This window comes from Physeter macrocephalus, chromosome 20 (genome assembly GCF_002837175.3).
Source record: "Physeter macrocephalus isolate SW-GA chromosome 20, ASM283717v5, whole genome shotgun sequence".
NCBI classification, from domain to species: domain Eukaryota; kingdom Metazoa; phylum Chordata; class Mammalia; order Artiodactyla; family Physeteridae; genus Physeter; species Physeter macrocephalus.
Window position 1 is genome coordinate 89,616,189 of NC_041233.1, and position 24,740 is coordinate 89,640,928.

Sequence of the window (24,740 nt, forward strand, 5' to 3'; positions counted from 1 at the left end):
GTCATGTGTCAGATGGATATCTAAGATAGGTGACGTTCACATGCTGTCAACTAATGACAGCTATCAGCTGGGATCTCAGTTGGAGCTGTCACCCAAAGTGCCTGCATGTAGCTTCTCCATGTACTGGAGCATCTTGCAGCATGGCAGCTGGGTTCCAAGATAGAGGAATGCAAGAGCAAGCATTCCAAAAGGCCCAGGTGACAGTTACGTGACCTCTATATTAGCTATACATTGGTGATTACATACAGAATCATAAAGAGATTCAACTACTTCTTTTGGTAAGAATATTTCTTAGGTGGTGTTGTGCACTTCCAGTGGGAGGGATGTAATACCTGGTTGTTTGTCTTTTTATGATAACATCCATTGACGATCAAACATCTAGATAAAGTAATTCATCAGGAGTTTAAATTTGCATTTTTCAAAGATCATTCTGACTAGACTACAAGTTCTCTTAAAAAGAAATAAATGTCACAGTTATGTGCAGCTTTATGAGAATGGCAATCAAAACCAAGTCATAATGATATAAAGATTTATTGGGTATCTCATCCTGGTTTGGTCATTTTAATAGTCTAAAAATAAATAAGTTCAAAGGGAAGAAAAAAAGGAATAAGTTGTTTTGGCATACTCTTTCCCTGATGCTGTTCAATTACGTCAAAAAGAACCTCATTAAAATTTTTTTTTGAAATACAACATCAGTCCTTAAACGTTAACAAAAAATTCATTAACCCCACAACCAGGATAGATAACTGTAGTCGTAATCATTGGGTTGCAAGTGCTTGCTTTTTCTTTCCTTTCTCCTTTTTAAAAAAAATTTTTTTAATTAATTAATTAATTTTTTTGGCTGTGTTGGGTCTGTTGCTGTGCGCGGGTTTTCTCTAGTTGTGGTGAGCGGGGGCTACTCTTTGTTGTGGTGCACGGGCTTCTCATTGCTGTGGCTTCTCTTGTTGTGAAGCGTGGGCTCTAGGCACATGGGATTCAGTAGTTGTGGCTCGCGAGCTCTAGAGCACAGGCTCAGTAGTAGTGGCGCACAGGCTTAGTTGCTCTGTGGCATGTGGGATCTTCCTGGACCAGGGCTCGAACCCATGTCCCCTGCATTGGCAGGTGGAGTCTTAACCACTGCGCCACCAGGGAAGCCCTAAAATTTTTTTAAAATTTAGGTATAGTTGATATACAATATTTTATAAGTTACAGGTGTACAGTACAGTGATTCATAATTTTTAAAGGTTATACTCGGTCTATAGTTATCATAAAATATTGGATATTTTCCCTGTATTGTACAATATGTCCTAATAGATGACTATAAGGAAAAAGAAATACAAATCCAGGAATCAGAGTGTCCCCAAAAGGATCAACCCAAAGAGGAACACAAGACACATTATAATTAAAATGGCAAAAATTAAAGATAAAGAGAGAGTATAAAAAGCAGCATGGGAAAAGCAACAAGTTACATGCAAGGGAACTCCCTTGTATGTACATACATATAAATAAGTACATATTTATTAATAAGTAATGCACATATTAATAATTACTTAAATGAAAATGGACTAAATGCTCCAACCAAAATACATAGAGTGGCTGAATGGATACAAAAATAAATCCATATATATGCTGCCTACAGAGATTCATTCAGTGCTAAAGACACACACAGCCTGGAAGTGAGGGGATGGAAAAGGTATTCCATGTAAAAGAAAATTAAAAGAAAGTTTGGGTAGCATTACTTACATTAGATAAAACAGACTTCAAAGCAAAGACTGTTAGAAGAGACAAAGAAGAATATGATGTAACAATCAAGGGTTCAATCCAAGAAGATATAACAATTGTAAATATATATGCAACCAACATAGGAGCACCCAAATAACTGAAGCAAATTTCAACAAAAATAAATGGAGAAATCGAGAGTAACACATAATAGTAGGGAATTTTAACACCCAACTTAGATCAACGAACAGATCATCTAGATAGAAAATCAGTAAGGAAATATTAAATGACATATTACAACAGATCGACTTAATAGATATATATAGAACATTCCATCCAAAAGCTGAAGAATACACATTCTTTTCAGGTGCGCAAGGAAAATTCTCCAGGACAGAGCTCATGCTAAGCCACAAAACAAGCCTTGGTAAATTTAAGAAACACTGAAATCATACCAAGCATCTTTTCAGACCACAACACTACGAGACTAGAAATCAACTATAAGGAAAAAAAAACTGCAGAAAACACAAATGCGTGGAGGCTAAACAATATTCTACTAAATATCCAATGGATCACTGAAGAAATCAAAGAGAAGATTTTAAAAAAATACCTGGAAACAAATGAAAATGAAAACACAACCATCCAAAATCTGTGGGATGCAACAAAAGCAGTTCTAAGAAGGAAGTTTATAGTTATACAAGCTTACCTAGGGAAACAAGAAAAATCTCAAATAAACAACCTAACCTTATACTTAAAGGAACTAGAAAAAGAAGAACAAACAAAACGCCAAATAGTAGAAGGAAAGGAACCATAAAGATCAGAATAGAAATATATGAAATAGAGACAGAAAAAAGAATAGATCAATGAAACTAAGAGCTGGTTCTTTGAAAATATACACCAAATTGATAAAAAAAACTTTAGCCATACTCATCAAGAAAAAAAGGAGAATCCAAATCAATAAAATCAGAAATAAAAGAGAAGTTACAACTGACGTCACAGAAATACAAGGATCATAAGAGACTACTAAGAATAACTATATGTCAATAACATCAACAACCCAGAAGAAATGGACAAACTCCTAGAAATGTACAATCTCCCAAGACTGAACCAGGAAGAAATAGAAAATGTGAACGGATCAGTAATCAGTAATGAAATTGAAACTGTGATTTAAAAACTCCCAGCAAACAAAAGTCCAGGACCAGATGGTTTTACAGGTGAATTGGACCAAACATTTAGAGAAAAGTTAACACCCATTCTTCTCAAACTATTTCAAAAAATTGCAGAGTAAGGAATGCTTCCAAACTCATTCTACAAGGTCAGCATCCTCATGATATCAAAACCAGTAAAAAGAAAGAAAGGAAGGAAGGAAGGAAGGAAGGAGGGAAGGAAGGAAGAAAAAGAAAACTACAGGCCAATATCACTGATGAACACAGATGCAAAAATCCTGGACAAAATATCAGCAAACAAAATCCAACAGTACATTAAAAGGTTGATACACCATGATCAAGGGGGATTTATCCCAGGGATGCAAGGATGGTTTGTTATCCATAATTCAATCAATGTGGGGGCTTCCCTGGTGGCGCAGTGGTTGAGAATCCGCCTGCCGATGCAGGGGACACGGGTTCGTGCCCCGGTCCGGGGGGATCCCACATGCCGCGAAGCGGCTAGGCCCGTGAGCCATGGCTGCTGAGCCTGTGTGTCCAGAGCCTGTGTTCTGCAATGGGAGAGGCCACAACAGTGAGAGGCCCGCATACCACAAAAAAAAATAAAAAATGTGCAGAAGACTTGAATGGACATTTTTCCAAAGAAGATATACATAGGCTAATAGACACATGGGAAGATGCTAAACATCACTAATCATCAGAGAAATGCAAATCAAAACTACAACAAGCTATCATCTCATGTCTGTGAGAATGGCTATCATCAAAAAGACCACAAATAACAAATGTTAGTGAGGATATGAAGTAAAGGGAACCCTCATACACTGTTGGTGGGAATGTAAATTGGTGCAAACATTGTGGAAAACAGTATGAGGTTCGTCAAAAAACTAAAAATAGAACTACCACATGATCCAGTAATTCCACTCCTGAGTATATACTGAAGAAATGAAATACTACTTCGAAAAGATACACATACCCCAATGCTTGTAGCAGCATTATTTACAATAGCCAAGACATGGAAGCAAACTTGTGTTCATCAACAGATGAATGGATAAAGAGGATGTGGTATATTTACACACAATGGAATATTACTCATCCATTAAAAAGAAAGAAATTTTGCCATTTGCAACAATATGGATGGACTTGGAAGGTATTATGCTTAATGAAATAAGTCAGGGAAAGATAAATACTGCATGTTATCACTTATTTGTGTAATATAAAAAATGAAATGAACTAGTGAATATAACAAAAATAGAGTCACATATATAGAGAACAAACTAGTGGTTACCAGTGGAGATAGCAAGGGGGCGAGGGACAAGAGAGGGATAGGCAGTTAAGAGGTATCAACTACTATGTATAAAATATATAAGCTACATGGGTATATTGTGCAGCACAGGGAAAATTGCCAATATTTTATAATAACAATAAATGTAGCATAATCTTTATAAAAATTATTAATCACTATGTTGTATACCTGAAACATATAATTTTGTAAATCAACTATACCTCAATAAAAAAATGACAGAACTGAAAAAGAAAGAATTGTTGATTTTGAATTGCTGAGGGAAATCACCTAGAACACTAAACAGAATATAAAATATACATAAAAGTCCAGTTAAGAAACACGGAACAATTTAGACACAGAAAATTTAGAATGGGGGAGAGTCAGTATTTGAAGAGAAAAAGTCTAGAACTTTTCCAAAATTGAAGAAAGGTATGAGTCTTCACACTGAAAGAAAATACTGGGTCTAGCTCATGATTTAAAAAAAAATCTCTACCAGAATACATGATAACAAAATAACAACTCTAAGGACAAAGAATACATGTAGAGGCTATGTTAGGCAGAATTCTAACAATGGCTATGTTAGGCAGAATTCTAAGATTCCCATTCCTTGGTTATTCAAACACTTTTCAAAGTACTGCTCTGAAAAGATTTTGCAAATGTAATTAAAGCTCCAAATCTGTTGGCCTTAAAATACAGAGATTATTTTGGTGGGCCTGACCCAATCAGGTAAGCTCTTTACAAGTAGAGTTTTCTCCTGCTGGTAGAGGAAAGAAATTAAGAGAGAGTCAAAGCCTTAGGAAGACTTACATTGCCCTTGTTTCTTTAAAGGTGAAGGGAGGTACATGAGTAGCAATGCAGGTGGCCTCTGGGAGGCGGAGGGACTCCAAGCAGACAGGCAAAAGGAAAGAGATACCTCAGACATACAGCTGCAAGAAATTGGATTTTTCTTACAACCCAAATGAGCTATGATCCCAGCCTGGCCTTCAGGCCTTCAGGTCAGACTTGTGACAACCCAGCCAAATCCACCTGGATTTCTGACTTACAGAACTTGCACATAGTAAATGAATATTGTTTAAGTCACTGAGTGTGTGGTAATTTGTTATGCAGCAATAGGAATACAATGACTAGGTAAAACTCATATTAATCATAAAGGAAAAAATGAATCAACACACTAACAGAAGATTTACCATCATCAATAGTAAATGCCACACTACACTGACATATCTTCAAATAGCGAAGGCAAACTAACTCTCAGCATAGAAGTCCATACTACATAAACTCATACTCAAGAGTGAAAATAAAGATAATTTTAGGTGGATAAGATAAATAGTTTACTACACACAGACTCACTGATGGAAATTCTAAGAGAGGTACTTCACCAAAAGGGAGACTGAACATTAAAAAATGGAATTAAATTCAAAAAAGAATAGTGAGTAAATAAGTTACAAATATGTAGTGAAATCCTAGTATGTTCTGAATAAGTATAATAATGATAACGATGACTTATTTGTATCAGGTTAAAATTCAGGAGTAACTGAAAGCCAAACGATAATGCTACGGAAGAGTGAAGAAAAGAGTATAAGGTTTAATGGTCTAAGATCCATAAATTGTTAGAAGAAGATTATAAGTACTTTTATACCTAAAATTGTAACTATATCTACATTAAATTTTAATAATTTAATAAATCATAATATAATAATTAAAGAATATCACTAAAGAATATAACTAGAACATATAATGACCAAATTGATAGAAGGAAAGAAAAAACAATGAAAGCCCAATCAATATGATGGAATACATGAAAGTAGAAAGAGAAAACACTGAAAAAGCATGATAAATAGAAAAAAAAAAACAAAATGGTATAATTTAGTTTAAACATATCAGCAAACATATTATAAGTATATAAACATATTGAATTCAACTACTGAGAAACTCTTGAAGTTACATATTTTAAAATTCCACTGGCAGGCTGTTTTCAGGAGACCAAATTAAATAAAAGATTGAAAGTAAGGGGATGAAAAGTTACGTTAGATAATGTAATAGAATAGAATGTTGGTATAGCAGTTATAAAACAGTAAGGACTGAATTTATGGTTAAGAAATATTAATGGGGACAATATGCTATTTATTAATGATTAAAAGAAAAGCACAGCTAAATCAGTGTAATTAGATCTCATCAACCCATAATTATTATAGAAATTTATATGAGTTCTGTCATGTACAATCTATCAGATGTCGAGCATTTGCTTGTTTGTTTACCCAAGTAGTACATAAATATAATCCAAGTTGGGTAATTTCCAGGCACTATACATCCTTTTTCTTTACTAATTATACATATCCTATCTTTTATTAGAGTCAGCCATTTTATTCCTTGTTTCCTCAGAACAGACTTCCAATAAGTATTTATTAAATGAATAAAAGACTAATTTACTAGAAACTAAATTAGCCTGGTTTTCAGTGGATTACTTTACCAAATGTAGCTGGACATTGTGAATTATTAATTCATTCTTAATTTTCAACATGTGTCTTAAGATGCCTTCCAATTTACCTACCTGCTAGCATTTCTGTGAGTGCTGCCTTCTGAGCTGGATATTTTTTTTTAAAAAAGGAAAATAGTGTCCAAAGTTAGTCCTAAGAGTGCTTGCCAATTGCATAAATAAAAGTCAGGCCATTTTATAAGCAGTATTATCTCTTTTACAAGGTAAGTTACCAAAAAAGAAAATAACGTCCAAGGTCACTGAACAAAGATGCAAATAAATAACATTCTTATTTACTTATATACCTCATCCACAAAGAGTGCATTTCAAACTTGTACTAAAGAAATTATCAAGAAGGCACAAATTTTCTTTTTCCTATCACTTCTAAACACAGAATATAGGTTTGACCCTGAATTCCTGATTCTGACCTTTATACCCCAACTTTTAACTTTTTATTCATTGATAAAGAAATGCTACATTTTATAAGTTAAAACCCATACTGACTTCTAGACAATCTGACAGAATGAGCTGGTGGGACAATTCCCCTTTCCATTCCTCATAGAGGAGTGCTGAAAAAAATAAGACAAACAGTTAATACATAACTGAGGTTAACAACAAGAAAAGAATTCTCCTGGTGCTAGTAAAAAAGGAAGAAACTGAGAGTTCAAAGGGTAAACAGGAGATAAAAGTGAATGATTGCAGGGGTGTCTAAACCAGTGATATGACTTTGGGACTAGAGATTTAATAGCCATTCCTTAGAAGTTATGAGGCCTTTGCATGCGAGGAAACTAAGTGAGCTCCTTAACTGGAGCCATTTAACCTCGGAGCCATGAATGTCCATACCACCCATTACACAGGGATAGTAAAAATTCTGGCCAGTGGCCTTTGGAATGCAGCAGGGAAAGGGGGCTATGCAACAGGAATAGATGGGGGAAAATGCATCACTGCAGAGTCCAAAGCCTCCAAAAAATGTACTTTCAGGGCCCCAGTCACACTCCTACAAATTCTTGAACACCATGCATAGCAGTTGTTCCACATATTTTTGCTTTAAAAGAAGCAAAAATGAAACCACCCACATGTGTATGTCTTTAACACAGGGCATGCAGAATTCTCATGGGAAAAGCATAGACACTGAAAAGAAAAGACACTGAAGAGAAAAGAGGTTTGTACGATTACAAACCCCTAATAGATAATGTCAATAGCCAGAGCAAAACAATGAATTCACACACCAAGAAATACAAATGATTAAAAAACTTTGAGAATATTTAGAATCTCCACAGAGATTTTTGCAAGAATAGAATCCATAAGTCTAGAACAGGACAGAGAAGGAAGAATTGGTGAAATGAGAGTGATCTGAGGAAATCAAACAGAATGTGAGATGGTGAGAGAGCTATGAAAGTGCAGTTACAAACCATAAAGACACACTTCCAATTCCGGTCAAGATGGAGTAACAAGACAGGATTTACCCTCCTGCCCGAAACAAATGAATATCTGGACAAAATATACTAAATGCTGGTTTTCAGACACTGAATATTAGGCAGGATAGTGATCTATGAGAGAAGGGAATAAAGGTGAGACCTGTGGTTGCCCCTTGTTACTGCCTGAGGAGAGTTGCCATCCTGTACTACAGCAAGGGGAACCCAGGCAAAGCCAGAAGTCTCCCTGAATTGAGCTAATAGGGTCTGGGGATGCCAAGGCAGCTACACTTCTCAGGGCAGAATACCAGAGAAGGAAGGAGGTACACAGAGAGCTCCTGAGATCTGTGGAGGGTTCTCTTTGAGTGTTCTGCAGAGTACCAATCACTGAATGCAAGTGAAGAAACTCCCTGAGCCAGAGAAAAATTATTAGAAATTAATAAAGGAAGCAAACTCTTGTACTCATATAGGAACAGGAATAGTTTGTGTTCCCACCATCTGAGTTGAAAAATCTCATAATTCACAGTGAGTTTGGTATAGTTACATGGAAGGGTATTGCCTCCGTAGTGCTAACCATTCTGATCCTGCTTATTAACAAAGCTTAAAAGCAATGGTCTTAGAACAACTGGATATTCTTATGCAGGAGAAGAAAAACACTCAATTCATACCCATACAAAACTTAGTTCAAATTGGATATAAGCCTAAATGCAAAACCTAAAACTATAAAACTTTTAAAAGAAAACATGAGAGAAAATCTTCATGAATTTTGGTTAGGCAAATATTTTCTAGATACAACATCAAAACCATGATCTATAAAAGAAGATATTGATATACTGGATTTCATCAGAATTTAAAACTTTTGCTCTTTAAAAGAGTGAAAAGCCTTAGACTAGAAGAATATATTTGAAAATCATATACATAATAAAGCACTTATATCCAGCATTTATAATGAACACTCAAAATACAATAATAAGAAAACAAACAGTCCGTTCTTTAAATGATCAAAAAGTTTTGACTGACTCAATAATAAAAAGACAACCCAATCAAAAAATGGGGTCTTTCAGCTGAAACTGCCATCTTCCAGTAATTTGTCAAAAAGACCAACACAAAAGAAAAGAGGCACCTGCTATACATTCTCTAGACCTTTTAGAAAACATGGGGTTGTTCCTTTGTCACATACATGGGAAGCTACAAAAAAGTGATATTGTAGACTGCAAGGGAACTGGCACTATTTAAAAAAAGGAATGTCCCACAAATGTTACAAAAACTGGGAGTCTACAATGTTACCCAGCATGCTGTTGGCATTGTTGAAAACAAACGAATTAAGGGCAAGATTCTTGCCAAGAGAATTAATGTACTTATTGAGGATATTAAGCACTCTAAGAACCAAGATAGCTCCCTGAAATGAGTGAAGGAAATATGATCAGAAAAAGAAGGAAGCCAAAGGGAAAGGAACATGGGTTTGACAGAAGCACTAGCCTGTTCCATCCAGAGAAGCACACTTTGTGAGAACCAGTGAGCTGGAACCCATTCCCTATGAAATCATGCCATAATAGGTGTAAAAATAAATAAATAAAAGACCTCTGGATTGTAATTTTAATTAATTTAAAATGGGTAAAATATTTGAATACACACTTCTCCAAAGATGTACATCTGACAAATAACCACATGAAACTGTCAACATCATTAGTCATTAGAGAAATGCAAATTAAAACCATAATGAGATGCCACTACACACTATCGGAATTGCTAAAATTAAAAAAATATATGACCATATAAGTGTTGGTGAGAATGTGGAGGAACTAGACCTCTCACATACTAGTGGTTGGAATATAAGACAGAAGAACTGCTTTGCAAAACAGTTTAGCTCTTTCTTTAGAAAGTGAAACATATACCTACCATATTACCCCGTCGTTCCAGTCCTGGGTATGAAATCATGCCATAATAGGTGTAAAAATAAATAAATAAAAGACCTCTGGATTGTAATTTTAATTAATTTAAAATGGGTAAAATATTTGAATACACACTTCTCCAAAGATGTACATCTGACAAATAACCACATGAAACTGTCAACATCATTAGTCATTAGAGAAATGCAAATTAAAACCATAATGAGATGCCACTACACACTATCGGAATTGCTAAAATTAAAAAAATATATGACCAAGCTTTGCAAAACAGTTTAGCTCTTTCTTTAGAAAGTGAAACATATACCTACCATATTACCCCGTCGTTCCAGTCCTGGGTATTAACTAAGAAAAAGAACGCATATGTTCACATAGAAATTTGTATGTAAATGTTCATAATGGCCTTATTTATAACAGCGCAAAACTGGAACGCATCCAAATAACTATCAACAGATGGAATGGATGAACAAATTATGGTATAATCATACAACTGAATACTTATCAGCAATAAAAGGAAAAAAAATATGATCACACAAGAACATGGATGGATTGCAAAATAATCAATGGTGAGTGAAATAAATCAGACAAAAAGAAGAGTACATACTGTATGATTCCATTTATATAAAATTCTAGAAAATGCAAACTAAGAAAGCAGATCAGCAGCAGTCTGGGGATAAAGCAGGTGGAAGAGGCAGGAGTGGGGCTTACAAAAGGGCATGAGGAAATTTGGGGGCATGACAAGTATCTTCATAATCTTGATCATGGTGATGGTTTCATCAGTGTTACTTTTCAAATTATCAAAACATACAAAATTATACACTTAAAATATATGTAATTTACTGTATGTCAATTATACCACAATAGAACTATACATTAGAAAAAGAACAAGCTATTGATACACGTAACATCATGGATGAATGTCAAATGCATTATGCCAAGGGAAAGCAGACTCAAAATGGAATTGGCAAAACTCTAGGCAAAGAAGACATCTGTCAGTGCCAGGAGCTGAAGGTGGGGTGAGAGGGAATTTTGAGGTGATGAAATTGTTCTACGTTTTATTGAGGTTGTAGTAAGTGTACGTATTTGTTAAACTCATAGAATTACATAAACTAAAGAGATTAATTTTACAACATGTAAATTGTATCTCAGCTTTTAAAAGCTTCATTCTTAGTGTCAAAAGAAAAGAAGAAAAAGGAGAAGTATAAAGATGAGGAAGAGAACAACCATCACCATCTACCATGGAGGCTAGAATGGAAGACTATAAAATATAGGGATTTCAGAAAAATAAAAGGGATAGAATGGGGAAGAGTCAATCATTGAAGAGATAATGACTGAGAATCTTCCAGAACTGAAGAAAGACATGATAATTGAAGATTATTGTGAATTCAGAGCTGGAAAAATAAAAACAAACTCATATCAGAATAAGTAATAATTCAGTAACATAACACCTTGGACAAAAGAAAACTTGAGAAGCTAACTTAGAAAAAAATTGCAGAAAGTATAAAGGTAAAAATGAATTAATTAATCTGACAGCAGACATCTCAACAACAGTAAATGCCAGAATTCAATGGCATCATAAAAGGGCTGACAGAAATAACTGTCCACCTAAAATTCTATACCCATATAGAATTTCAAGAGTGAAAGTGAAATAAAACCATTTCCAGGCATATAAGGCAAACAGATGATTACACATAGACCATCACTGCAATAACTACCAAAGCAGGTACTTCTCCCAAGAAGATTGAACCTAGAGTGAAAAAAGCAGGATTCCAAAAAGAATGGCAATAATTATGGCATTGGTACACAAACCATGTGACAAAATTTCATAATATATACACACACATACTCAAAAATGAGTGTATGTATGTAAACACTGGTGAATGTGAATAAGGTCTATAGTTTAATTGATAATACTGTACCAATACCAATTCTCTGGCTGTGAAAATGTGCTATGTTAATGTAAGATATTGAAAAAACCTAAGTGATAAGTACAACGGAATTCTGTGCTATTTTTGCAACTTTTTATATTTCTTAAATTATTTCAAAACTAAGTTTAAAAAAAAGGAATCAAAAAGAACCTGGGAAATATATCAGGAAATCCTAATAAGTATTAACTAAATATAATAATGATAAGAACAAAATAACACAAAACTTATTTGGAGGGAACTGAAAAGCCAAATGACAAACAGATTGAAAAAGATAGGTTAGTGTTAAAGGGCTAAGATACTTGTGTTATTCAGAAGATTACATTCAATGATTAAATTAAGACATTATACAACATTAGCTACAAATGCTAAAAGTTAACAAAAGTCATTAAAACAATAAAAACAGAATATAAAAATGTACAAAATAGTAGAAGAGAAAAAGAAAAGAAGAAGAAAAAGCACAATCAAGAAAATGGATTTTGGGAAAAGGAAAAAATGAAAAAAAAAAAAGAGGATAGTAAGTAGGAAGAAAATAAGATGGTAAATTTCAATGTCAATATATGCCATCATATATTAAGCATATAAATGTAACAAACTCCACTACTGCATTTCATATAAAGGCTGTTTATAAGATACCAACTAAAATCAAAGAAAGGTTGAAAATAAGGGATGAAAAATATGTAAATAGATAAGTCTAACTTTCAAAGAGCAAGTTGATATATAGCAATATAAGAGAATAGAATTTAAGATACAATTATTAATGATAAAAAGAAAATACACCAAGAATATATAACTACATTGAACACTATGCATTTAGTCACTGCCTCAGAATATATAAAGCAGAAGTTTCAACAAAGAGAAAGCCATGACATATTGGAAAACCTTAGCTTGCCTCTCATAGAAAACAAATTATCAAGTAGAGAAAAAAATCTTAAAACCCAATAAGTATAAAGATGATTTGAAACAGCAATTTAAAAGTTTGTTCTAAAAACAAAAGAAAAAACATACTGTATCACATTAATTGAAGCACGCGCATCAAGCATACATTTTTACAAAAAAATGACTTCCTTTCTGGTTCCAACATTTAAGAGTCTAAATCACAGAGACAAAGCTTTCCCAATAAGGTAATAAAATTGGAAAATAACTTTTACAGAAACAAAAATAAATCATATAACTGAAAACTAAAGACCATGATTTGTTCATGATTTAAATAAGAAATCGTGCTGGAAGTTTCTAATTTTTTTAACTGAATATCAGCTGTATCTTAAAAACTGGAGAATGTAGAGGAAATGATATATAAGGGAGAAAGTTTTCACTTTAAAAGCATATTAGAAAAATAAGAAAAACTGAAAATTAATAAACAAAGCATTAGACTCCACAAAGGTAGAATTAACAAACACATAGCAAAGGTGAAGAGAGTAGCAAAGAGGAACAGAGAATAAGTTAAGGATAATAAACATAAGGAAATATAGGGATCTCAACAGAACCAAAAATTATATTTTTAAATTACTAATAAAACAGAAAAACCTCTGAGAAGACTGCTCATAAAAAAGAAAAAGAAAAAAAGGAAAAACAAACTTAGAATTAGAAGGGTAAACATATGTTTAAAGTATAAATATTTAAAATTATATATAATTCTAGATATGCCACAGGGATGTAGCCACGTGTAGTAAAAATATGTGAGACACACCAGCTTTCAGTGCAGAGGTTGTTCTCCACAGAGAGGGAGATGGGGATTGCAGCTGTATATACAGCGGTTTATTTAATAAGAGAAACAAAATATTCATGTTTATTTCCAGTGGTGGGCAAATGGTTGTTTGTCACCTTGTTCTGTCTTTGTTTTTGAACTATATTTTTAAATAAAAATATTTTATATACGAAATTATAAATTTGCCTTCTGAAGACTTTTCCCAGAGAATATTTTTAAAATTATTTCTTACATGAGGCAGCAATGCAAATTGAAATATTTCATTTGTGATAAGGCTCATAAATCTGCATTCCAAATAAATACTTCTGGTACTTCTGTAGGTGACACGGATCACTGGGCATTTGAAAGCAATAGATATAGATACATTTTAGTTCTTCCTCTGTCAATTACCAAGGCGATGACACTGGCAAATTATTAAAACCACATTCCAAAATTTTTGCATCTTTAAAATAGGGATATTCAAAAATAGCTCAAATAATTAAATGAGATACTGCTATAGCATTCAAAATTCCTGTAAAATGTAAAGTATTATGGCTACTCATAATATTTCCTTATATGTGACTAGATTTAAATGGTACTACGGTTTAACTTCAGAACACAAATTCAATTTACTCGCTACTTTGGGGTTCCTCTTTCTTGCTGAACCACTTTTTCAAAGGCTTCCATGAAACAGCTACTATGGTTGCTACGACGAGAACAGGTAAAGCAATGTAGATACCCAAAAGCCACCGCTTCTTCCCAGCCTTCTCAAAACCTCTGTCCTTGATTAAACCTAAAAATAAAAATCAGAGTAAAAATATTAAGCTGTCGACTTTTACTTTCAAGTTACAGCAAACTAATTACAATGTTCTTAATTTTTATTGTTATTCAAGGAACATAGAAAAATAATAGAATCATAATACTTAAGACTATCTCTATAAACTCTCATTGTAAAAGAATAGAAACTAAGTGCCAGAAAGTTCCAACGTATTCTACATTATACAGCAGCTACAGCAAAATCCCACTATAAGTGGGACCCCAAAACTTCAATGATATATAATCTATTTTGTAAGGTTATCCAACAAACTCGCGTTGTTACAAGGTGTATTATCACAGAATTCCACTATATATGTGCATATCCTGTTTTTCTTTATTAGACTGTTGGCTCTTTGACATTTAGGGATCTGTTTTTACATACGGAGTCACTGCAGTGCTACTAAAACATCACTGCCATAAAAAATAGGAGACTTGATTCCTAATCCTAATTCTGCAGCTAGTTAGCACTGGGTATTCTTTAAATGCCATGAGGAGTGGGACTTTGTTTTGCTTACTGTACATGCCTAGTGCCATATGAGGAGCACCTGGTATATATTAGGAATTCAATAAATATTTGCTAAATCAATGAATAAATGACAAAAACTAAAGTCATGGTGAACAAACAGAATATTGTTTTAGCCAGTTCTGTCATCTCTTTAGCAGCAATTAATAGATTTTTATCATGTAAACTATAAACGCCAGACTAAAAACTTATCTTCTATTTCCTTTATTTCTTCTATAACAGACACATATTAACAGTGCTGGACACAGGGTGTGTTGTTTGCATAGAGCTGAAACCACAGGATCAGGCATAAAAGGGGGAAAAGGTTGAAAGACAGTTTAAAGGAGAAAGTCAGACATAAGTAAATAAAAATTTTAAAAGATACCCTCAGCTTCAATCATATTCAAAATTAGTATTAGGACAAAAAGCAAGACTAACAAAGCATATTTGGTGTCTATTTCTTGAGGAAGCCTACTTACCTTTTAATTACAAATACTGGTTTCTTTCAAAGTGGCAAAAATAGAACTTCGTTTTTGTGAAGGTAAGCAATTTGAGAATTTTATTAACTGGATACAAGAAGAGATAGATACTTGCCCTGTCCCCCAGGCAATCTGGAAGATACTCTGGAGCGCGCTTGGCAATCTGGAGGGCTGTAGCCACTAGAACAGTTGCACGTCATCTCGGAAGTGCACACCTAGAATCATTTTTTAATTCAAATGATCATTTAAAAATATTTTCTCATAGAAAGTAAAATTATCAGATGGATCATCAAGCTTACTTTTGTATTTTCACCTAGTGTAATTTTATTTGATTTATTTAGAGAGAGAATTCTACAAATCAAATGCTTGGGTTTTTAGCCTAAAGTGCACACACACACACACACACACGCTAAAAAGCAGCTGTAAAGTGAGGCTCACAATATTTGCACCTGGAAAATTTAACACCTTCAAATGTTCACCTGAAAATTTAGTGTGCAATTTCAGAAACACCTACATAAATTTTAATGAAAATGAGACCATTCCAGTGGTGTGTTAGAGCCAGCCAGTATCAGCTCCCAGGGCTGAGTGTGTAACATCTCTTCCCATCTCCAAGTTCAGTGACATCATGGGGTAGTTTGAAGTATTTGTACTTACAAATGAGGACTTTACTCTTCCTCACACTAGTTGGTAAACATGTACTAGCATAATACTGCCCTTGACCAGGATCAGGTTTGTTTAATTTGTTAGCTTCTGTTTGTTTGATTTTTAAGCAAAGGTTTTTTTGTATTACAAGAGGGCATGAGATAATTAATTTCTGTAATTAATTAATTAATAATAGCAAACAACTTTATGGTGCTTACTATGTGTGAGTCTCTATTCTGAGCACTTTATATAGATTCACTCATCAAATCCTCACAACAGCCCTATAAGGTTGGGACTATTATTATTCCTACGTTACAGATGAATAAACTGAGGCATAGATATTTAACTTACCAAAGGTCACATGGCTAGTAAGTGATGGAGACAGGATTTAAACTGAAGCTATCTAGTTTCAGAGTCTCTGCCCTTGACCACTATGCTATGCTACTTCTCAAAATAATATAAAACATCTCTCAATTTCTAAGATCTCAATTTAAGAACATGAATCTAATTTCTTTATTCCATGGCTTGAAATGTACAGGAAAAAAGTATTCTGTTTGGAGTATCCATTGCCTTAGCTCTGTCGCATCACCTTCATGTTGTTGTATGTGTATGTGTATGTCTACTGTGAAATACCTCACAGAAGTAATGTCGTCCTTCTCAGGAGACATCATGTTGTCACTTTGTCATAATATTGTGTTGTTACTTTTGGATCACTTGGTTAAGGTGCTGCCTTCCAAGTTTTTTCCACTGTCAGTTACCATGCCTCCATTTGTAATTAATAAGCAATTTGTGAGGAGATACTTGTGAAATTATGAAAGTATCTGGGTCCTCGTAAAACTTTCACCCACTAGTTTTAGCATCCACTGATAATTATTTAACTCCATTATTCCTTCTATATTGTTTATACTATAAAAAAGAGTTTTCCCATATCTCCATTTATCTATTCAGTTACTGTTATTGGTAAACATATTACTGATATAGTCAAAGGATCTTTGACAAGGGTGCCAAGACCACTCAATGGGGAAAGGAGAATCACTTGGTGATTCTCGGAAAACTAGTGCAAATGGTGCTCAGAAAACTAGATACCAATGCAAAAGAATGAAGTTGGACCATTATCTCACACCATATATGAAGAATTAACTCAAAATGGATTAAATATCTAAATGTAAGACCTAAGACTATAAAACTCCAAGAAGAAAACATAGGGGGAAAGCTTCGTAACATTGGACTTCACAATGATATCTTGGATATGACACTAAAAGCACAAGCAACAAAAGTATAAATAGACAAATGGCTATACAACGAACTTAAAAATGCTTGTGCATCAAAGGAAACAATCAACAGAGTGAAAAGGCAACCTATAGAACAGAAAACTTGCAAACCATATATCTGATAAAAGGTTAATATCCAGAATATACAATGAAATCCTACAACTCAACAAAAAAAAAAATCAAATAACCTAACTTTAAAATGGGCAAAGGACTTGAGTAGGTATTTCTCCAAAGATGATATACAAATGGCCACCAAGAATATGAACAGATGCTCAACACCATTAATCATAAGAGAAATGCAAATGAAAAATCACAGCAATAGAAACAACAAACAACTTTGTCTAAATATGCTATAAATGCCAGAATATATTATTATTGTGTTTATTTTAAAAGGGCAGGGCTTCCCTGGTGGCGCAGTGGTTGAGAGTCCGCCTGCCGATGCAGGGGACACGGGTTCATGCCCCGGTCTGGGAAGATCCCATATGCCGCGGAGCGGCTAGGCCCGTGAGCCATGACCGCTGAGCCTGCGCGTCTGGAGCCTGTGTGTGCTCCGCAACGGGAGAGGCCACAATAGTGAGAGCCCCGCATACCGCAAAAAAAAAAAAAAAAGTCAATTGTCTTCTTAAAAGTTTAAATGAAATACACTATTTTATATTTATCCACATCTTTTTCATTTCCAGCACTCTTCATTGCTTTGTGTAGATCCACATTTCCATACGACATTATTTTCCTTCCATCTGAATATAGTTTAATAACTCCTTTAGTGCATATCTTCTAGCAACAAATTCTCTCAGATGTTTATATCTGAAAAAATTCCTTTATATCCTTAATTTTTGAAATATTTTCATTGGATATAGAACACTAAATGACAGGTTTTTTTCTCACACTTAAATGACGTCATTTAATTTTTTTTGTCTTACATATTTTCTGATAAGAAGCCTGAAGTCATTCTTATCGTTGTTCCTCCAGATGCAATGTGTCTTTCTCCTCCGACTACATTTAAAATATTCCCTTTATTAGGGCAAGCAAGTATGGCAAAATGTTAATCACTGGTAAATCTAAGTGAAGGGTATGTGGATGTTCATTGTAATAGTCTTCAGTGTTTCTGTAGTTTTGAAATTGTTAGGGGAAAAAAATGGGGACAAAAGAACATCATATTTTGCTTTCATGCTTGTTTTGGAATGAATAGGATTGACTGAACACCAACAATTTATGTTTTTATAACTAAAGAAACCACCTCTTTTATTAATTGGAAGCTACCTGTTTCAATCAACCTTGGTTGAGTAGAAATCATAGTATAGATATGGATGAACACATTGGTGTAGACTTAATCACTCGATGTCCCTTTTTAAAGTAATAGTTTAACTACCACACACATAGCTATTTCAGTAAATCCCTTTATCTGAGAAATATGGTTAAGTGGTTATGGTCTTAAGGTAAGGGTAATGAATATCTGCTACTGTTTTCTTCCCAGAATCTACCCTGTTCAACTGGCAACAGTATCTGAAATTTTCTTAGGGGAAATGAATCCTTTATAAATCGGCAGTGTGGTTACTGTGGGACGTGACACTGCCCAGCTTTGATGCATCACACTTTCCCTGCCCAGAGAGACTGATTCTGAGGTTGGTGCATGAACCGGATCAGGCCAATTAGTCAGCGTATTGGAACCCTTTAAAAAGAGAAGCTATTTGTCTCAGAGTTACCGCTGGTAGGATTTAAACTTAGAGCTGCTGAATGCCACTTTTATTACCACATGTGTGGAGAGTCTGCATGAAAGTGAATCCTAGAGGGAAGGGAGCCAAATCGAGGGATGGAGGGAGACAGAATCCTGACAGCATCATCTGAGTCTTGGAATCTAGCCATGCTTGGGCTTTTCAGTTATGTGTATCAGTTAGTAATAATCCTTCTTCTTGATACATTATTAGTTCTTGATTATTATATATTATATCATTATTCATTCTTAATAAATAAAAGTTGTTCTTCAGCCTAAAAAAAAAAATACTTCCTTTATTGTTGATTTCCGTAATTTGATTATAAGGTGTCTTGGTATGTATCTGTGTTTTTCTGGCTTGAGATTTATTGAACTTCCTGGAACTTTGAGTTCATGCTTTATCAAATTTTGAAAATTCCTTAAAATTTTTTCTAGCCTCCCCTCTTTCTCTTCTTCCGCAACACTAATTACACATATGCTGAACCATTTGACAGCATCTAAAGGGTCACTGATTCATTTTTTTTTCAGTCTTTTTTACGTTTTTTGCTTCAGTTTGAATAGTTTCTATTGCCTTATCTTTAAGTTCACTGACATTTTCTTCTGCTGTATCAGTTGTGTTGTTAATACCATCCAAAGAATTTTTCATTTCAGTTATGGTGTTTTCCTATTTCTATAAATTCCATGTGCTTTTTTATATCTCCCAGTTCTCTTCTTACCGTGTTAATGTTTTATTTTAAATCCATGAGAATATTTGTAATAGCTTTTTAAAATCCCTGTCAACTAATTATATCATTTTTAATACTGCCGGGTCTATTTCTACTGACTAAATTTTTCTCCTGCTATGGATCACACAATTCTCCTTCTTTGTATGTTTGTTACTTTCTAAAATGTTATGATGGATACTGTGAATATCATATTGTAGAATGTGTTGTTTTCCTTTAAAGATTGCCATACTGGTGCTGGCAGGCAGTTAAGTTACTTGCAGAACAGCTTGATCAAGGCTTGTTTTTATACTTTGATAGGGCAGATTTAGAATATCCTTTTCTCTAAGGCTAATTTGGTGCTACTAGTAAAGCATGACTCTTCTGGGATCTCTAGTGAATGTCCCAGGTTTTCAAAAACACCTCTTCACTCTGACTGATTGTAACTCAAATTAACTCCCAGCCTTCTGTAAACATTGATAATTGTTCAGTTTAACAGTTCTGTCATTCTTTCCCTGGTTTTGTGTGGTTTGATCTTCATCAAGAGACCCATAAGGACCTCTATGCAAATTTCTGAACCTCTTCCTGCATATCAATGCTTCTTCCCTGGAACACTGCCTCACAGATTCTATCCACTTTAATCTCTCATAACACCAATCTCCTTCTCCTCAACCTACTGAGCCTGCGCTCAGTCCAGATCCCACCCAAGGTGCTGCAGTCCAAAACCTGACAATAGGAAAAGAGCCACGGAAATCACATCTCTTTTGTTTCCCTTCTTTCAGGGAATAAAGCCCTATGCTGCTATTGTCTAATATCTGAAAACTGTTGTTTCATACATTTCTTTCTAGCTTTCTACTTGTTTATGGCAAAACTGTGATTAAAGATCCATGTATTCTTCCATATTCCAAAAAATCCATGAACTTCTGAGAAAAGGGTAATTCTTTTAAAAACAGTGGATAGTAGCCTCACTGTTTCTCCACTGTGTCTCTCCTCATGTGAAAAAAAATACAGTGTGTACCCCTAGGGATCTAATTATGGTCTTGAATATCATCCCATTTTCAAAATCATCAGAGCTTCTCAGAGTGATTGATTACATAAATAGGGCTGGATAACTCAAGAAGAATCTGAGACACATTGCATCAGAGGGCAAAGTTGATATCCAAGGTACCTAGGAAATAACCACTATAATTTTCAATTTTCCTTTAAGATCCAGTCAATATAATAAAGCAATAGAAATAACTGAAAGTACAGCCAGTAGAAATAAATGGGTAATTATATTGTTATTTTCAAGAGATGACTGTCTACCAAAAACCTCAAAAATTTTCTATAGTTTAGTAAGTTGCCTGAATAGAAACGAATATGCAAATATCATTAACTTTCTTACACAGTAATGAGGAAAGATCCCTAATCACACCAGTAACAAAACTATGTGATACGTATAAATTATTTTAACAAGGAATATGCAACATCATGTGAAGAAAACATAAAACTATCCTGAAAATAACAAAGATATGAATAAATAATCCAAAAATGGGATAATTAGAAAATCTGACATATCAATATAAATACTTGATTTTTACCAATAGCTATAAAATGTAAAAAATATTATACTGGTATGAGAATAGATAGGTCAATAAAATAAAACAGCCATTATACATATTTGACAAATGAATAATACACATGGCACCACATCTTAGACACCAATGGGCAAAAGGCAGGAAGAGATAATTTACTGATCAACACATGGTTATTAAACATATGAATATATGTTCAATTGCACTAACAGTCAAAGGAGACAATTAAAACCATAGTGAAGAACTTTCTCTTGTGTATCAAGTTGGCAAATATCAAAAATAAAATAGTACTTAGACTTGAGAGGAAGAAATGAAAGAGGCATTCTCGTATGCCTATTCCCATAGAATAAATTTATAAAACTTACTGGAAAGCATTTAAAAATTTTAGGTTAATATCTTAAAGGGGATTACCCCCTTACACTCTATAATTCTAGTTCTGGGAATCTATCCTATAGAAATAGCAAGAATGCTTACAAATATTTATGTACAAGTTTGTTCAGCAAAGCAAATTTTGATAATAATGAAGAATCAAATATCATATGCCATTTAACATAACAGAATGGTTAAAATAAAATTACAGTCATCCCTCAGTATCCAATGGGGATTGGTTCCAGGACCCCTGTTGATATCAAAGTCCTTTATATAAACTGCATAGTACAGTTGGCCCTCCATATATGCAGTTTCTACATCCATGGAGGGCCAATTGTAAATAATATTGTTTCTTATAACAATTTTTAGGCAATATTTAAAGCATGGAAAAGTTCTTAAGAGAGAAATGCGTGGGATTAAAAAAGCATGCTATTTCCCTTTATATATAGTACCATGTCTGCTTTGTTGAATCAGTAACTCAATGAATAAATTTGCATACCCACAAAGATAAACACATTTGATAAATGAATGAATAAATGAATTTATACATATGTACACATGTACATACATTGACAAATAAACAAAGCTTGCAGGAGAAGAGTTAACTCTGTATTGTAAAAAAATATGGTTAATTTTTTGCTTTCTACTTTAGATTTCTAAATTTTCAGTCTTCAATGATGAGTAAGTACTACTTATTTTATGGGGAAGAAAAGAATAAGCAATGTCCGTGAATTTGAAGGAGTGAGAACTTAGATTGTTAGCAGGTCAACAATTGCCCTGTTGGACACATTTAGGCTCCAGATAAGTTTTATTTGACATGCCCAGAGCGTTCAAAGGAATATTTCTAGATCTCAAGCTCAAGAAGATTGGGGATAAGGGAGAGAGATGAAGTAGAGGAGGTATTTGTTTACATTGCAAGTAAATTTAAAAGTGTTTGGGCATTTTGGGAAATAAATATGGCTTTAACAGATTTATATTAGAATTTTAAACATATATACCCTTCAACCAAGCAGTCACACTCCCAGTAATCTTCCCACAGAAATACAGGTGCCAGCATGCAATGACATATGCACAAAAAAATACTTATGAAACCTATATCTACTGACTCGGAAGGATTTAAGTAAAATATTGTTGAATGAAAAAGTAAGACATAGAAAAGTGCAATACCACCTATATCTATCTAATATCAATCCACAGACAGATATTCATTCAGCAAAGATTTGAGTTTCTACTATGTGCCAAGCAGAGCTCTGAGCTCTTGCTAATATCAAAGAATATATGTATATATATTTTTGTACATGATTAAATGAGTCTAGAATAAAAAAAACAGTAACAAAACATGGTAAATTGATAATAAGAGAACAGTCAAAAACTAATGTGATAACACTGGTATAATTTTAAAGTTAAACTTATTAGTGAATTTATTTATGTGTGTGTATATACATGCATGTATACAAACACACGTGTGTGTACAGAGACGTTTCAAAAAACAAACTACAATAAAGCAACAGAACTAGGTAGGTGTGTCAATGGTGACACAAGTAGTTTAATGTCTTTCTTTGTACACCAAATGAAATTTACCCATTGATTTAGTCTGTTGGCATATTTAAATTTGTGACCCCTGAAAGAAAGTTTTCAACAGAACGAATATTTTTAAATTTGGATAGTGCTTTACACTTGTATTCAAATGTGACGGGTTTTTTTTTTAACTTACTGACTTCATACTGTAATCTGTCTTTTATTATTCTAATATTTATTATTTTAATATTGTATGATTTGGGGCTTTAAGTTAATTTTCTGAAAGTCAATTCATAGAAAGCCAATTTGCCTAGGCCAATTCACCCAATGTCAGACTACCTAATAGTCAATTCATGAAATAGCTGTTTAGTATTTTGGAATGCCAAATGATCAAATCTGAGTATTTACTGTTTTTTTAAGCTGTTAAATTATACAAGATTGATTGGGTGGGGTGGCTGTCACTGCACTGGAAGATTTCTGTGAAGTGTTAGTAAAGCACTCCTTGTCTTCAGAAAAGCATCTTAATAACATTTCCATTTATATATGCCCAATTTATATTTTTCTAGTTACAGCAGCAGAGACCCACTTTTAAAAATTTTTGTGAGAACAAAAGCAGTCTGGCATGTAAGTAACTTGGAAGTCACCACTCCATCCTAACAAGTAAAAAGGTGAACAAACTGGAAAATCAACAATTTTTATGTCAGTCAGAGAACTAAGGTCACAGGACAAACTGCTGCCTCCAAAACCGGAGAGGCAGAGAGGCAAACAAAGAGATCACAAATTACCAGAGCAGAAACCCCCATGGCAATTAGTACCAGAATAGGAAAAATTCAATAGTCATTGACTTACTGGAGGCTCAGTTTGGTCAAGTCTGAGAGTTAAAAACTCCAGGAGTGTCCAGTTATGGGTGGGCCCCACACTTGTGAGTTTTACCTCCAGGAGCTGGACCAGCTTCTCACAGTGAATATCAGAGAAAAATTCCCTTGTATTTCCAGCAGGGGGAGGGGAAAGGAAGCAGTTTTGAAATATACCAGAGTATTCTGTTCTTTTTAACAAGGCCTAACCTTAAGAGAAATTATTATATCAGAGCCTAAAATTACTGAGGTTTTTTTCCAGAACCTAACTGACATAGGTGAAAGGAAATTTCTAACTCTAGCCTACTTACCCATCCTGTCCCACCTAAGAAGGGGGAAAAACCAAGAAACATTTATGAAATTCACAGACCAAAGATACAGGATCACTAAAAGACAGACCTAAGGATAGGACTATAGAATGCTTCCCCTCCCCTTCCACACAGCTTACCACTACATTATTAAAGGCTTAACACTACTGCAGTTCCTTTTACCCAGTCATCATGTCCAGCTATCAAGAAAAAACAAATCACAGGGTTTATAAAAAAGCAAAACACTCAGTTTGAGCAGAGAGAGCAAGCATCAGAGCATCCTATGGCTAGGATGTTGGAAATATCAGACCAGGAATTTGAAACAACAATGATTACTATTCTAAGGGCTCTAATGAATAAAGTACTGAGCAAACAAGTATGGATGGGTAATGTAAGCAGACAGATGGAAATTCTAAGACAGAATCAAAAAGAAATGCTAGAGAGA

General features: G+C 34.2%; 1 protein-coding gene across 1 annotated transcript in view; it reads right to left on the reverse strand.

Moving 5' to 3' along the window:
• LOC102984175 (disintegrin and metalloproteinase domain-containing protein 32) overlaps nt 1-24,740 on the reverse strand; it is a 198,371-nt gene that overhangs the window by 10,855 nt on the left and 162,776 nt on the right. The window contains exons 18-20 of the mRNA XM_028481958.1: nt 15,463-15,562; nt 14,184-14,343; nt 6,692-6,724 (exon numbers count right to left, since the gene is read on the reverse strand). Coding sequence (XP_028337759.1) covers nt 6,692-6,724; nt 14,184-14,343; nt 15,463-15,562 — 293 coding nt within the window. The remainder of the gene's footprint in view (nt 1-6,691; nt 6,725-14,183; nt 14,344-15,462; nt 15,563-24,740) is intronic.